The sequence below is a fragment of the Lithobates pipiens genome, unplaced genomic scaffold (assembly GCF_037356315.1).
Source record: "Lithobates pipiens isolate NorthernLeopardFrog02 unplaced genomic scaffold, aLitPip1_a1.2 Scaffold_23, whole genome shotgun sequence".
Lineage (NCBI taxonomy): Eukaryota > Metazoa > Chordata > Amphibia > Anura > Ranidae > Lithobates > Lithobates pipiens.
The window spans coordinates 260,777,692-260,794,101 of record NW_027507785.1 but is presented as its reverse complement, the minus strand read 5'-3'; the positions used below and the strand labels follow the sequence as shown (position 1 = coordinate 260,794,101).

Below are 16,410 nucleotides of genomic sequence, written 5' to 3'. Positions count from 1 at the left end.
TAGAATTTTAAGCAGTGCTAATCTTTGTAAATGTAGTTTTACATAAATAATACCGCAAAAAAAATTAAAGTAAGCATTCATGTGATATTTCAGTGATCCATAAAATAAAACCTCCAAGGCCCATTCACACTAGTGCAGTTGTATGTGGTGAGTTAAAGTGGTATTAAACCAAAAATAAAACATTATATTGCAACTTAACATTTCTTGGATGTGATGATTGAATTTTTTTTTTCAAGGCTTTCTTTATTCTATTTTCAAATGGGTGATCTGTAACAGTTATAGAGAAGAGACAAACCAGTTAACACTATTTGGGGTGGAGTGCTTACAATAATCAGCTTTTTTATGTAAAACCTTTGTCCCAAAAGGAAAAAACTGCTGCAACTGCTTATAAAGTGTGAGCTGAAGTTTGGCTTTAATCAGTTTGTGTATTTAAATTTGCTACATCTAACACCCCCTCCACCAGACTGACAAATGCTGCTGTCCATAAGTGCCCCCTGTGCTCATTTATCCAGAGTGGGGGTACTCTAAGGCTACATTCACAATAGCAACTTAGGCCTGTGAGAACTGCAGTGGAAGGAATCCGATTCCAGCTGCGGCAGTGAGTGGCTGCAGCTATTTGTGGCTGTCCACACAGCCAGCGATTAACCCGCTGTGATTGCTGCTGGACACAATGAGGCCCAATGTGGGTAAAACATGTCAGAGGGGCATGACGGATGGGCTAGGATCTGTGCTGAAAACTGGTCTTTCATATTCAACACTGGAGTTGAATACATTGTGTGTGGTGGTATCTGCATGTCATGTTACATGTGCTCTATTTCTGCCAGCACCTAAATACAGAATGTAAACCTGGGAGACCGATACTGCAGACTTGGAGCAATGCTGATCTGTTAATGTCATACAAGAGGGATGTTACTGGCCAGATCACAAGGTGAAAAAGGAAAAAAAGCCATAAAAAAAAAAAAAATGGATGAAACCATCACATTTAATAATTGCTAAGGTGCAAGGGATTATATTTTTGGGTTTAATACCACTTCAACACATGCATGTTGCATTAAGGCACCCCATTTATTTGGGCTGATAACAGCAGACCTAAAAATGCACCTGCACCATTTCTGCTGATGCAGGGTACCACAATGCATGGTGGGTAGTAGGGAGGAGCTCAGGTGTGTTCGCATGGACCACATGCTGAGCCCGCCAGGAAGTCGACGTGGCACTGCGCTAATCACAGGCAGTGAGACATTGCCCCGATGTGCGGCTGCAGAGATCGGGAAATGTCTCACTGCCTGTGATTAGCACAGCACTGCGCCGACTTCCTGGCGGGCTAAGCGCGTGGTCCATGTGAACACACCTGAGCTCATCCCTACTACCCACCATGCATTGTGGTACTCCGTATCAGCAGAAATGGTGCAGGTGCATTTTTAGGTCTGTTGTGTCTAGGTCTGAGCTCATCCCTAGTGGGTAGTCATTGTGCTATTTATCGCAGGAATATTTTGCAAGCCAAATAAATCAACAGACAGCAGAATCTATTTTCTTTTTTTTTTCTTTTACGAAAAAGACAAACAAAAAAATAATAAACACATAAAGCCACATAAATTTGTTTTTTTTTTGTTTTTTATACAATCTACAAACCAGAAGCACTTTGTGCCAAATTTTTTCCTACTGACCAGAAAGTACTCCACAGTATTAAAAAAAATGTACTCTTATATCCATCAAAAGGGAACAAAAATCTATCTGCACAGTCACAGAGAAGAGCAAGCATCGGCCTGTGCTCTCTTTTAGAGGACAAGCTTGGAGAGAAGGAAGGGAAGGAGCAAGCATGAAGTGTGTGGAGGGAAGAGAAATGAAATAAGACTAGATGTGGGGTGTAGGGGACACGAGATAGGAATGCACCAACAAGTCACAGTGCTGATACTGAAGACATCTAGCAGGAAGAGAGCTTCACAGTGGGGACAGACAGCTGGAGAGGGGAGCAGGGAGGGACGGAGTGTGCTTTAATTTCCTCTTTATTCCCTGTTTTTCCACGTCCCTCGTCCAGGTATGATTCCCTTGCTGTACAGCCTTACATCACATCTTACACAAGAAGAGCACTTTGTTACATCACAGCTACAAAGCTTGAGCCAGCTCTGAGGCAGGGAGGGAGCTCCTGTAGGCCGTGTCTGTTCTCTCTACTGATGTGAGCGATCCTGTTGCAAGTAATCGCATTATGAAGACTGTTCACAGCAGTACCAGCAAAAGACTGAAGTTACAGCTGCACGCCAGGAAGGTGCTATTTGATCTCAGCTTATAAGTGGCCATACTTCTGGTATTCCTCCTATTACAGCAATGTTTGCCAAGTAAACAGCTGAGACATATTTAGGGAATGTAAGTATCAAAGCCCGAGTTGGCTAGATTACTAATTATATACAAATCCAACAGTAAACTGACTCCTAAACCCTGTAAGAAGTTTAACAATACAATTTGAAGTCAGCCATTTTGTAGGATGAACTACAATGTTGTCTATCAGCTCCCTAGCTCATAGAAACTTAATAAGCTGTTTTATATGACATCAGTCAAGGTTTCAAAATGGTTGCCTTCACAATACAATTGAACAGTCCCTTCCTGTAAGTTCATTTTGCATATTCCTAATAACGAACAAATTGGTTTTAAGCAGACATAGGAGATATTGTTACTGTAGATGTTGTAACAGGTATAATGTCAGTCTTGATGTTTAGTTCCTTTCTATTACAGCCTATCAGGCTTCAAAAGCAACTGGTGCCCACTCCCTATACACAGCAGTTGAGCTCCGTTTTAAAAATACAAATGATTCCCCCCATGGCACAGAAGGAAGGACAAAGCATGCACACAGACATAGGAAGCTAAGCTGAACAGCAATGCACATGTACAGCAATGGCTAAGACAAAGCAGTGGTCACAAACCTCGAGATCTCTCACCATGGCCCTTTGACTCGTGCCCATCAAAGAACTGGAGCCAGGGCAGTGCTGAGAGAGGCAGACTCTTTTAGAGGTATGTTGTCACCTAGCGGAGGTCTATTTCATAAGATTGTCCTTGCACTAACTGGAGAAAGCAGACAGGTGTGTGAGAGAGGGCAGCTCCATTATACATCTAGACCTGTCTCATGGAGAAGGTGAGGATGGACTCTTTAAAGCCAACATTGTCTTTCGAGAATGAATGACGTTAGTACTATGCTGCCCCCTTCCCAATAACTGCATTGTGCATCTACTGCAGCGCTGGGTATGGAGGGAGGGGTATTAAGACTGGTTCCCTATTGTCAGCCCTTGTGGGAGGGTCTGCTGGCAAATGTGGGTAGAACCCAGAAAGGCAGCAATGAGACAGTTGACAGCCGTGCATGAGCCTGCTATCACAGAAGTCATAGAGAATACTTGAGACATACATTGCACCTCAATGTGCAATGTTGACATGTCTTATCTGGCAGTAAAAGGGGAGAGCTTTAACTTCACCCACTCTGCTATGGGAGGGTCTGTGAACCATTTACCTCCATGGCCAACAGTACTCATTAGGGGAATGGTTAGGCACAGCTCTCCCAGTGCAGGCTATTGAGGCTATGTAAGGGAGTGCTCAGCTCTTACAAAGAGCAGAATACAGGCCCTTGGCAGGACTGGCTTCTGTCGGATTATGGTGTGGCTGCACACCACTAAGATGAGCATAGAGAATCGAACACGTCCAGCAAGAAGATCAAAAAGATCAGAGAGAAGATAGGATGGAGAAAGAGCAAACAAAACTTTGGTTTAAAACAATGAATTGATGAAGCGTTAAATGTAGGGAAGTTAATCCCTCAAAGCTCAGTCACTCCCCCAGCCCCTTTTTCATTGGGACCCCTTCCAGCACTGCTGGGGGGTGGGAACAAAAAATGTCCATAATGCTCTGCAAAAAAAATGCATGAATGGGGATGTCAAGGGTAAGGGCAATGAAAAAGAGTATGTAAAACAAACAACAAAAAAAGGATCAGCTGCGAATAAAACGAACCCAGCACAGGGTGTTGTGTGTGGCATCACAGCGATAGAGATCAATTAAATCAAGTCTGTCTGAAGTCAGGCAAGCGAGGTGGGACAAATCAGCAGATGGAGATTATGATCACCCTTTAATATTCTAACTCCATCTAAGCAGCCTTGAGCGTAGAGGTCATTCCTTGGCTTCTTGGTTTACATCTGTCCATGGACTTGGAAGAAGGGGGTCAGGCAAATCACTTAATGAAGAGTTGGCAAGCGCACAGAAGGACAGCCCTGTAATGAAGGGGTGTGGTGAGTGGACAGAAAGAAGCCTGAAGTGGGGATGAAAGCTTGGTAGAGATGGTCGAAGAGAGTGAACGGTAAAAGCAACGAGTGCCTCATGTGTTGGCTTCATCATCAGTGTCATCAATCAGGACCTTGGCATCACGAGCCTTGCTCCTATAGAGTGAAAAAGAAGATAACATAAGCTATACAATGCAAGAATTAACTTTGATAGACACTAGGGCAGTGATGGCGAACCTTGGCACCCCAGATGTTTGGGAACTACATTTCCCATGATTCTCAACTACACTGCAGAGTGCATGAGCATCATGGGAAATGTAGTTCCAAAACACCTGGGGTGTCAAGGTTCGCCATCACTGCACTAGGGTAACTTAAGACTGGAGCAGCCAGAATATGAAGCAGCTGTGCATGGCAACCAATCAGCTTGTCATTAATTTTCAAAGCTTAACTGAACCGAATTTAGACACCGATTGGTTACTAAGAACAGCTGCTCCAGATTTTGTTGGCTCTAGTTTTAGTAAATTTCCCCCCTATATGGCCAAAGGTTTCTCGACAACTGACCTTCACACCTAGAAGTGCTTGCTGGACAGGAATAGGGAGTTGGCTCCCGTTTTCTGATTATGACAGACAATATTTGCAGTGTCCGGGAATTTGTGCCCCTTCAGCCAAAAGAACATTTGTGAAGTCAGGTATGGAATAGGTTTGGAGTCAAGGTTCTGTCCAGACCACTTAAGTTTCTCCACAATAAACTCCCTTATACTAGGTTTCCACGGAACTGGCTTTGTGCACAGGGGTGTAGCCATGTGCAAACAGAAAAAGGGCCATCCTAAAACTGTTACTACAAGGTTCAAAAGATCTCAATTGTTTAACCAGCCGTCATTGGACGTCCTTGGTTTGCAATGGTTATACTGGGATGATGCCTGTATTAGAGATTTCAGCCGTTGATTCCCAGCAGGGAAGACATTTTTTGAGTGGTTCAGCCACTCGATCACTTATGGGGGAGATGGAAGGGGGTCCCCAGGCTCTCCTGTCTGATTGGAGAGTCTGGGAGCACTGTGGCTGGTAGCGACAAATGCATGGCACAGAGAGAGAGGAACAAGCATTGTTCCTCCTGCTTTGTGACAACGATATTACGAGTATTTTGTCACTTCTGGTTCCGTTAGTGGCCAGGAAAGCAGCCGATCAGACCGATCTGTGTCTGATCAGCTGCATTAGAAGCCAGGGGAGAGATTTGGGGTCTAAGACTGCAGATCTCTCCATAAAGTGGACCTGCCACGGGCCATGCTGTCACAAGGGATATTGTTAATTCCTTGTGATTTAGCAATAAAGTTAATACAATCTTTATTTTTTAAAGAGACAGGCTTTTTTTTTTTTTTTTACAAAAAATTGTTTTATAAAAAAATATATATATATATATATATATATATATATATATATATATATATATATATATATATATATATATATATATATATATATATATAAAGGCAGCTGGCCTTTATACATTTCTTGTTTAGTTATCATTTTTTGTTTAAATTACCTTATTTCTCCACAAGATGGCATTAAGCGCTGTTCTCTTACCCTTTGGTAATTAATTTGAGAGTGTGCTTTCACACACACTAGTAGCTATACTCTAATAAATATCCCAATTTTTTTTTTTTTTTTTTAATTCACCGAATGAGCTCTCATGCATAATTTTGTACAACCTATGGCAGCGCTTCCTTGTTTTGCCAGTGAGGTACTTAATGCGCAGATGTGTTGTCGTACCCCTGATGACGTCACATCTGACGAACAATCGTCAGGACGTTACGCACACGTTCTGCGCATGCGCCATCTGATTTTAAGCAGACTTGCATGTCCTTTCTTTCCTTGCAAGGATCATTGCTGCATTTTTATATCTGCTTTGGTGTTTTTGTATTTGCAACTCCCTACTTTTAATAAAACGATTTGGGAAGACTTTCTATACTATTGAAGCCTTTCTTCTTTTTTACATCATTATCTCCTGCTGTCCACACCACTGGGTCTCCATTGGCTGTCTATGGATCTTTTCGGAGAGGAATGCCAGAGTCTTCCATCGGTCAATCTTTGATTCCACTAAAGAAAATGTTTGAATCCCCCAAGTAAGGGAGGTCGCAAGCTTTCTGAAAAGCCTTTGATCTTAATGAGGTGAGGGGAAACACGGCGAAGAGCACCCAATCTACGTTATATGCTGCACTTAGAAGTCACTATATTGGATTCCAGCAATACATGAAAATTTTTCTTATTTACATAGTTTTTGCAATTTTGTATGCTACTTTGGTTTCACCATGCATTGTCACATAGGATTGCACTAAAAGCAATTATTTGGCTGCATATAGCACAATTACATTGCGCTGCACAGCTGCATTTTATTTGAATTTATGCTATTTATGTTTAGGTTATATTGTGTTGTACCTACTCTATGTAGGTTTTCATGCACAAAGTCATTTTGTGATTAAACCTAGCGCTGCATTTTATTATTTGCATCATAATTGTATTCTATAGGGCATCTGTTAAAAAATAAATAAAAAAAGAAAATGTATATATATATATATATATATATATATATATATATATATATATATATATATATATATATATATATATATATATTATATATATTTATATATATTTGGGGGTTTTAAGTAAAAAAATAATCTAGATTTCTACATGTATGTGAGAAGTGTCAGAATTGGCCCCGTCTTTGAATGCAGTTGAATGCAGTTGAACAGGTACTACCCTTAACTGGAAACACCTGCACTCAATGTGGAGGGGTGTCCAACTACTTTTAGCCATATGCTTTATGTAGGCGTGATAAAGTGACATTTTGGCAATATAGCGCATCGTTCAACTCACTATATCAGCGTTACATACAGATGCTCACTAGAACGTACTCCAGCAAACATTCCTATCCCTCTGTCCTGAATTCTGAATACCATCAGGCTCCACGTGACAGACTAACACTGATCTCTAGATGCAGCATATAACGTATGTGCTTTCCAGTGAAGTTGTTCTTTAGTACAGGTTGACAATATATTGAATAAATATAACCACCCCTCCTAAGAAAAAAGAAAAAGATCAGATTCAATCAAGTTCATAGTTTCCTTATTGAAAGCAGAAAACTCTAGATGCGGTATGGAATTTATTAGGTGCACTAGATATCTGGCTCCTGGGATCTGTTCATTACTTGGATACAAATACATTAGTTATTTATTACACAGTTAACAGGTATCACTCACTGGGAGGACAATCGTGGTATACGGAGAGAGATACTCTGGCTGCGCTTCCATATCTTGCTTTTGGCTCTGTTCTTCACTCCGTCCTCCTGATCCATCATCTGCTCCAGCAGTGTTTGGTCATCGGCATTCATCGGTGCCACAGAGATGTCGCGCACGGCGCGGAACTCACCACAGTTATTCAGGTGCTCATTCTCCAGTCGGAAGAAATTCCACACAAAACGGCTGTGGGGTGAGAGTGGAATGTGGACATAAATATTTCTACTTTAAAACTTGTGAAAAGTGGTACGCTGCCTTTGTTAAATTCTCCTTTTGGAAATGCTGAATGCCTGGCTGTTATGCTAATCCTAAAACCCAACTGAACTTACAGTAGAAATCTGCTAAACATATTCCAGGCTCAACAAAACAAAAAGTTTGCAAAGTCTTACAGTTTGTGTTCTATAGAAGGCAATCCTACTGCCTCAGTAGAAAAGCTGGTCACCCTGCCAGCATGCTGTGTAGAGGGACCCTTGCTCACTGTGTGGAAGCAGTGGTCCCAATGCAGAGATTGGAGATGTTCTGCATCAGACCTATAGCTCAGCAACAACTTGACACTGATTAAAGGGCTCTAGCTCCAACATAGTAGGGGGCATGTTGAACCTTTGAAGAGAGGCCATGCTTCCCCACAAATGGCAAACATCCTTCTTTGCCGAATGACAGCAGCGGACAGGCTTTTCAACTCTGAGGCTGTGACTATTTTGTAAAGCAAATAAACTGTAAGACTTTGTACATCTTTTGTTTTCATGCACCTGGAAATGTATTTAACAGTTTTATACCTGAAAGTTCAGTTGAGCTTTAAAGTGATACACATGCCCCCATAGCAAGTCGCTTGCTCTGAGGGCACTCATGCATGCTCCTTTCCGAGTCCATAACACACACAGAATGGGGCCCGGCCCCTCACCTGCTCCCTTCTCACTGGCTGTGATTGACAACCAATGGCTCATGGCTGTGATCGACAGTCAATGAGAAGTCAGAGACCAGGGAGAGCAGCTGCTCTCATGCACATCGCTGGATCACAATCAGGCAAGTATTAGGGGGCTGCATAATGAAGGTAGATTGCATGAAGTTAAAAAAAAAAAACTCAACCTTTAGACCCCTTTAACACCGGGGGGGGGTTTTGCAGGAGCTATTGTGCTAAAAATAGCGCCTGCAAACCAACCTGAAACAGCCGCTGCTGTCTCTCCAATGTGAAAGCCCTGACGGCTTTCACACTGGAGCGGTGCGCTAGCAGGATGGTAAAAAGTCCTGCTAGCAGCATCTTTGGAGTGGTGAAGGAGCGGTGTGTACACCGCTCCTGCCCATTTAAATCAAAGGTGCAGCGCGGCTATACCGCCAGCAAATCGCTGGTGCAGCAGCGCTTTGCGGCGGTTTTAACCCTTTCACGGCCGCTAACTGGTGGGTAAAACCCCCTCGTTAGCGGCTTAATACCGCCGCTAAAATGACGGTAAAGCGGCGCTAAAAATCGCGCTGTTTTACTACCGACACAGCTCCCGCCCCAGTGTGAAAGGGGCCTTAGAAGCATTTCAATGTTTTTTAAAATATACAGATGGAAATTTAAATGTACAGAAACAAAAACGTATATAAGAAGTTTTAGTTTTCTGTGACTCAAAAGTATTGAGGCCAGAAAGCCATGCAACTTACATTTTCAGAAGGACCACAACAGCCTCCCTTTTTATCATCAGTTTAGTATAGACAATGCTGTGCTCACATCAACATAACACTGCTGCTCAATATAAACAACAGATGAGCTGTTGGAAAAATGGCCCTAGAACATGGATGGGGCTTAGGTTGGCCATAGGTCGGTTCAGCAGGAACTTGCCGAGATTAGAACAGTTAGAATTGATCGATCAATTGGAATACAACCAGCCTGCCGGATTCACTTGTGATTATAGCTAGCGGCTGCTATAGTTTTTAAAACACTGTAGTACATCTGAATGGTGTGCGATCCAGTTTTTTTTTACCCATCTACAGTTAGAAAAAGTGGGTAGGCATAAAAATTCTAGGAGAATAAAGCGGACAAGGTTTCTATAAAGAACAATCTGCACTTAAAGATCAGGCAGCTAGGCTAGGCTGAAAAACAAATGTCATAAACCAGGCTCTAAATATGTCTTAAAAAATGACTGTTTAGTATTTAGTATAATGCATACATAGTAGTAAGACAAGCTATGACAATAAAATGTAATATATGAGTTCCCCTGGTGAACAGCAGAGGGCGAAACTTGCATGAATAATACCAAGCAAGCAACGAAGAAGGAAAATCGAATACTTTCATCAAGGTCATATGTAGGTAAAAGCAGATAAAGCTTTTCATTTGATCAAAAGTACACCTTGAAAAAGCAAACTAGTTTATGTGACTAAATTATGCCTTATTACAGAATTGCTGTCAGAAACCATTTTGTTTATTGCTGTGAAGAATAAAAAATGCTAAAAACAAAAAACACACACTCAGCAAAATCGAACACGCATAAAGCACACATGAAGCACTATGGGGGATCCATAAAAAATTTTTAATGACAATGTTTAAACGATTTACCAAATTTTTAACACGGTTTTCCATAATTCACTTTCTAAAATCATTTTAGTATGAGATTTTTTTTTTCCTCATACACTCTGGTCACAGGCCATGCTGCCTCCTGCCCTGCGAAATATGTTGAAATCTCACACTAAAGGCCACCTCCGCATAGATGATACGAGATTAACAACCTAAAAAAATAGGATTTTTTCGTCATCCTTACCTGTAAAATCCTTTTGAGTACATCATGGGACAGAAAGTCAAGCCAATATTCATTACTTGCTGGGTTATACTTCATCTCCAGGTGAATGGACACTGGTAGACCAAAAGGTCTTTAGACAGGAAGTGATCCCCTATATAACCCCTCCCATACAGGAAGCACTGTAGTGTAGTTTCACATTGGAGGGACAGCAGGTCGGTTTGCAGGTGCTATTTTTAGCACAATAGCTCCTGCAAAACACCCACTGAAGTTTTGTAGCAAGCATTGAATCCTCAAAAAAGAGGTCTCTGTGCCCTATGATGTACTCAAACAAAAGAATTTTACAGCTAAGTATGACAAAGAAATCCCATTTTCTTTTCAGGCTAATATTCATTACCTGCTGGGATGACCCAGACCAATAGCCTTGAGGGGAGGGAGATACCCTGCCAAACAATAGCCATCAGAACTTATACGGCAGCCCGCAGTACACTGCGGCCGAAAGCCGAATCCTCAGATTTACAGTCTGAGGATGAACGAGCTGAATGACTCCTGGTACTGCCTTGGTGGTTTATATAGGCCACTGCAGTGGCATTGTCGGACTGAACCCTGATAGGTAGTCCTGAAGCTCCACCATCCAGGACCGTAGGGCCAGGCGTACTGCCCATAATTCCAGGATCTGTTCTGTCCCCGACCATTTTCACTGAGCTCTTCCAGGGTTGCTCCCTAGCCTGAGAGACTGCCATCTGTAGTCCGTACTCTCCAAGTTACTGGGAGAAAGGCTTTTTCCCTTTCGCAGGTTCTGATCCTGCAACCACCAGCTTAGGCTTAAGCGTGCCTGAGGAGATGAGCACATCCAGGGCTTTTCCTCTTCTGTGATGTCTTGTTGTAAAGGCCTGGAATGGAACTGGGCAGAGGGCACTGCCTCGAAGGAGGATATGATCCCTCTCTACAAGACTCCTATAGATACGAATGGAGGGTTGTCTGATGCCCTTTATCTGATGTACGTGAACATTCAGGGCACAGATTCGTACAGGTGGCAAGAGTACTCTTGCTTGGACCGTGTCCATGACCAGACCTAGATACTTTAGACTTTGAGCTGGTTTCAAGGCTGACTTTTTGGTATTTATGATCCAGCCTAAGCTTTTCAAATACCGCACTGTGTATATTATGCTCTGTTCCAGACACTGTAATGAGTGATCTCTAACAGGAGGTCGTCCAGATAACTGAGCACCAGGATCCCTTGGGCCCTTAAAAGACCCAGGACTGGTGCTAGGACCTGTGAACACCCGGGGAGCTGAAGCAACCCTGAAGGGTAGAGCCACAAACTGAAAATAACGTTCCTCTACTGCAAAATGTAGGAACCTCTGATTAGGCTGAAAGATAGGTACATGTAAATATGCATCTTATATCGATGGAAACTAGAAAGTCTCCCCTCTGGAGTGAGGTTATTACTGAGCAGACAGACTCCATCTAAAAGAACTGTATCAATAGATACTTGTTCAGGGATCTGAGGTCCAAAATGGGTCGTGTCCCAGTTTAGTTTCTGAACCGTAAACAGGTTTGAGTAAAAACATGTGCTCCTTTTGAATACAAACACCTCTACAATCACTCCTTGATGCACTAGATGATGTAGTGCCTGAATCAATAAGTTTCTTTTTGGAGGATCTAAGGGGAACGCTGGATCTCAAAAACATCTGCGGTGGAACCCCCCGCAACACCAACTTGTAACCGCAAGATATAAAAATTGAAGTGACCCACTCATCCAGAATTGTTGTTCTCCAAATATCCGCAAAGTGCAGCAGCCTTCCCCCCGCCCAATGGAGTGGGGGGTGTCCCCTCAAAAGGAGGGCTTGGTGCTGGGTTTAGAAGAATTTTGGACTGAGGGCCTTTTGTGGTCCTGGCCTTGCTGCTTGCCCCTGGCCCTAGCACCTTGTGGACTGCTGCATCTATAGCTGGCATGCCCCATTTTTAAACAAACTTTTCATCCATGTGATATAAAAGGGAAAACCTTTTAGGAGGAACGATAATCCTGTCAGAACGTTCCCAATCAGCATACTCGCCCTTTCCAACAGGGGGTGTAGGGGGAAAGCCTGTGCAGCCTAAAAAGGTCTCAGGGATCCCAAAGAGGACCAGGGGGGCTCAGTCACCTCTGTAAGAGGCAAAAGCCTCTGCAACTGAGGCGGACATCAACTGGATCTCTTTTCATCTAGATTGCTCGGAAGCAGGCTCATCTGCCGGGCACTCCACTGAATCTTGAGCTTTTAGCCCTTTCCCATCCTCAACCCATTCCTGCTCCAGACTAGGAGGCACCGGGAGAGGAATCTGTCACGCTTCTTGCCACCCTGCGGGATGGACAATCATGTCAGCAATCGTGTGCTCTAACCTGGCTAGGGCCGAGGACAGTTCATCCTTGGTAATAAAGGGTGAAGCAGCAGAGTTGACTGTAGGCACAATACCAGATGAGCGCTGCGGCTCAGATTGCCCAGAAGCCTCTGGTCCTTCAGGGAATACAACACCAGGACTAGGTTCAACAGGAACTACTGATGACATAGGTGTGCCCTTCCCTGTAGCATTAGTCCCGATCCTCTTTTTTGAAGACATTTACTAGCCACAAAAAGAGTACTTGGGTGTAGTATAAAAACACTTCAGAAAGGAGACCCTTTAATAGGGCTCACCAAGCCCCTATGTAACAATCCTGCTAAGCCGCTTTAGCCTGCCGAGCAACACTTGGTGACTCACGTGACCCAGGTAAGGAAAGACTCACCTATTTAACCAGTGATTCTCCCGGTATGCTATTCCTGTCATCTTTACAGTGTCACAGTGAGCTTTTTACCACAGCATCCTTTATTTTAAAGAGCCATTTCATTTGTCCGTATGCGCTCAAAAAACTTTAATGGGCCCTGTGGATACATGCCTTATTTATACAGAAACATACTGTATATATCAGTTTATCCAGCTGAGCTCCTTAACTGTGCTCTGGTACCATCTAGTGACCCCCTACCAACAGCGTTCTTGTTTGTGTGTTTTTCTTCTCATCACTCAATTCCTGAGTTTTTGTATGAGCATCGAGGTCAAGGTGGCTGGATTTGAATTAAATAGTTTTTTTCCCCTTTATACTAAGGCTGTAGTGTCTGGATGTAGGCAATTTGCAGTTTCTTTCCTCTGCTGTGATGGAGAAGGTAGGGGCTGGTCTTTATGTGGTGGCAGATTTATCTAGGTTTGAATATCCTGAAATGTCATGGAGCTTGCCAGGATAAAATAAACTTGTTGGTTTGGAAACTGGTACCTGACTTAAAGGCAGGAAAGGAACCTTTTGATGCAGGATAATAAGATGTAAACTTGTATCGCTGATCCTTAGCTGTGCATAACTGGGGTAAAAAAAAAACACTTTCAACACATCAGAACTTTAATGATTTCATCCAGCAAAGAGCCAAAAAGACAGCCTTCCACAAAAACAGGCCTTCTTACAGTATTACTCTGCTGTTCAGTAAGTCTGAATGCCCTGCACAACTGAACAGAGAGGAGGTTATCCAGAGAATTAACTTGGCTTGCATACAAGCATTGCATAGCAGATCAGGTTCAATGTGACTGCCATCTAGTCAATGCTGGGTGTTAACGCCAACCCCTCTCAGGTCACCACATAGGAAATTGGCCCAGCAGCTAAAGATTGGAAAATGACTGCAGTAGAGTATGGTTTGAAAAGGAAACCCCCTTGGGAGCAGTGTCTGGGTCTATTAGAAACCAGCACAGACACTATGTTAGAGGAAGGAATTAAAAGGAAACATCCACTGAAAGAGGGAATCAGTAGTAAAAAGTGCAGGTTTACTGCACGAAGCACTGCCAAGTGTAGCACAAAAAGAAAACTGGGTCTCGAGTTTGTGGGACGCAAGCAGGGGTAGGGCGGCAGCCCCTACTGTGTAACGTCAGATACTGCAAAACTAAAAATGCAAATGCAACGTTTAGGAAAAGCAACTATACACTCCTAAAGTACTCATGACCATCAGAGCTTGGAGGGAATTCAGAGGTATGCTGAGGGGCTCAGTAACTGTAGGCCTCACATGCTAACCCCAGGATTCTGTCTGCTGTGGCCTGCCATGTCCCAATGCTGGCTCACTGAGGAAAACTGCTGCAGCCCTGGACATTATGCACTTGAAGCCTCTGGCTTTGTATGCATTTTTACCTATTGTCCGCAGCACTGGTTGCAGCATGCACTAGCCAGAACATGAATCTGTCACTGCATTTACTGGCACAGGAGATGAGCTGCTAGGAATGAGCTAGTTGATGTCGACCTTATATAGTAGAAAGAGGCTTTGAAAAGCAAAATAGCACATTATGCATGCTACCCCTGTTCTAGAGCTGCCTGCCCAAGTGCAGCTAGAAAACAAAAGAGGGAGGAAAATGAAAATGGCTCTTCAGTCCAGTTGCATATTTCCCACCTTAGGGCAATAATTTTTCAACACTAAAGCTGCCCATAGATGAGTCAATGTGGATGGGGAATACTCGCTGCTGAGCTATTGTATTTTGACAGTGGGGAGACTTCCCCACCACCAGGATATACTGATCAGTGCTCCTAGCTATAGCTAAACGAGCAGGAAAAATCTGACAGGCTGGTTGTAAGGAATTTGGTTAGTAAATTGTCTTCTGCACAACCAGCCTGCCCATACATGGATCCAAATTTGCCCGATCCTTGCTGAATTTTGATCTATGCATGATTGTCCCAACCATTCAAAATATAATTCCCCAAGAAATCCCCCTCTAACTCATTGGTACGAACTCTGACTAAAACCTCGGTACAGATCCCCTCCTTCCAAGCCTTATCCCTCAGGATTTGCTCAACCTCGAACTGTGTGGATAGAGTAATCTGTTAGGTTAGCCAGCAGGCTGAATTATGTATAGTCAGTTCAGGTATTGTCAATGATTCAGGGTAAGCAGAGCATGGTGGCTTGACAATCAAACGTGTAAACACTTTCTTTGTGTAGTCAGAGTACAAAAAAAAGGAGAGCTCCCCCATGTGGCCAGCAAGTAAAAGCAAGCACAGAAAAAGTAAAAGGAGAATACTAACGTATAACTGAAGGCAAAATGTATTTTAATCTTAGAATGGCATTAGAACTGTCAGTTCTTACTGCTGTTGGTGTCCCCATTAAAGAAATGCATCTTCTTTGTCCTGTTTACAGTTACCACTGAGGGAGCGCAAAAGTAAAAGAAAATGACAAATTCTGGGTTCTCAACAGAACAGGAACAAAGGGGAAATATTTTACTGGTAACACTAGCTGTGGTGAACCTGGTAAGTAAAGACAAACGCACAGTAACAGTCCAAAAGTAGGTGGGCAACAGTAAATGAAAGGCTAAAAAACATAAGGAACAAAGCAATAGGTTAACAAGGGCGGTTTAAAGAAGCCTGCAATGCCACCTGAGGAACCTTACTACAACAGCAAGTATCCGCTCAGGCCTGAACATCCACCTGGTAAAACTTAAAGTGGTTGTAAACTCTTACAACCAACTTTGACCTACAGGTAAGCCTAGATTAAGGCTTAGCTGTAGGTCCTAGAAATATCGGCAAAGATATTTGCCGAAAGACAGGCACCACTGTCTATGGCGCATGCACCGTAGACAGCGCCGCGCAGGCGCACTGAGCGCGCCGCTGTCAACTGCGATATGCCGTGAGTGGCGGCTCCCGTGCGCATGCACGGGAGTGATGTCATCGCGGCTTCACCGAATGACAGCAGCGAGACCCACCGAGAAGATGGATGCTCCGGACTACAGGGGACAGCGGTGACTTCGCTGGCTCCTGTGTCAGGTAAGTGACATATAATGGACTACTATGCAATGCATAATAGTCCATTATGCTTTACCTTTGCAGGGAATCAAAGAGGAAGTAAACCCATCAGGGTTTACTTCCTCTTTAATAAGAGGACCTTCAGGAATAACAGTTAGACTGACGAAAGGGAGCTGCAGCCGAAGATGAACTCGAACAGAGTGCGCCATACATTTAGACATGAAGAGAAATCTATTTCTTTAGGACATTTAGGAGCAGGACTGAGAGATGGTAGAACAACGTTCTGGTTAAAATGAAAGGAGTAAACTAACTTGGGAAGAAAAGAGGCCCTGGGCCTCAAATCAACCATGTCTTTGTGTAGCACAAGAAAGGTTTCCAAA

General features: G+C 43.2%; 1 protein-coding gene across 1 annotated transcript in view; it reads right to left on the bottom strand.

Moving 5' to 3' along the window:
* Positions 1-1,522: 1,522 nt before the first annotated feature.
* The window catches only part of XPR1 (xenotropic and polytropic retrovirus receptor 1), a 235,674-nt gene continuing 220,786 nt past the window's right edge, over positions 1,523-16,410 (bottom strand). The window contains exons 14-15 of the mRNA XM_077453099.1: positions 7,508-7,729; positions 1,523-4,406 (exon numbers count right to left, since the gene is read on the bottom strand). Coding sequence (XP_077309225.1) covers positions 4,346-4,406; positions 7,508-7,729 — 283 coding nt within the window. The 3' untranslated portion in view covers positions 1,523-4,345. The remainder of the gene's footprint in view (positions 4,407-7,507; positions 7,730-16,410) is intronic.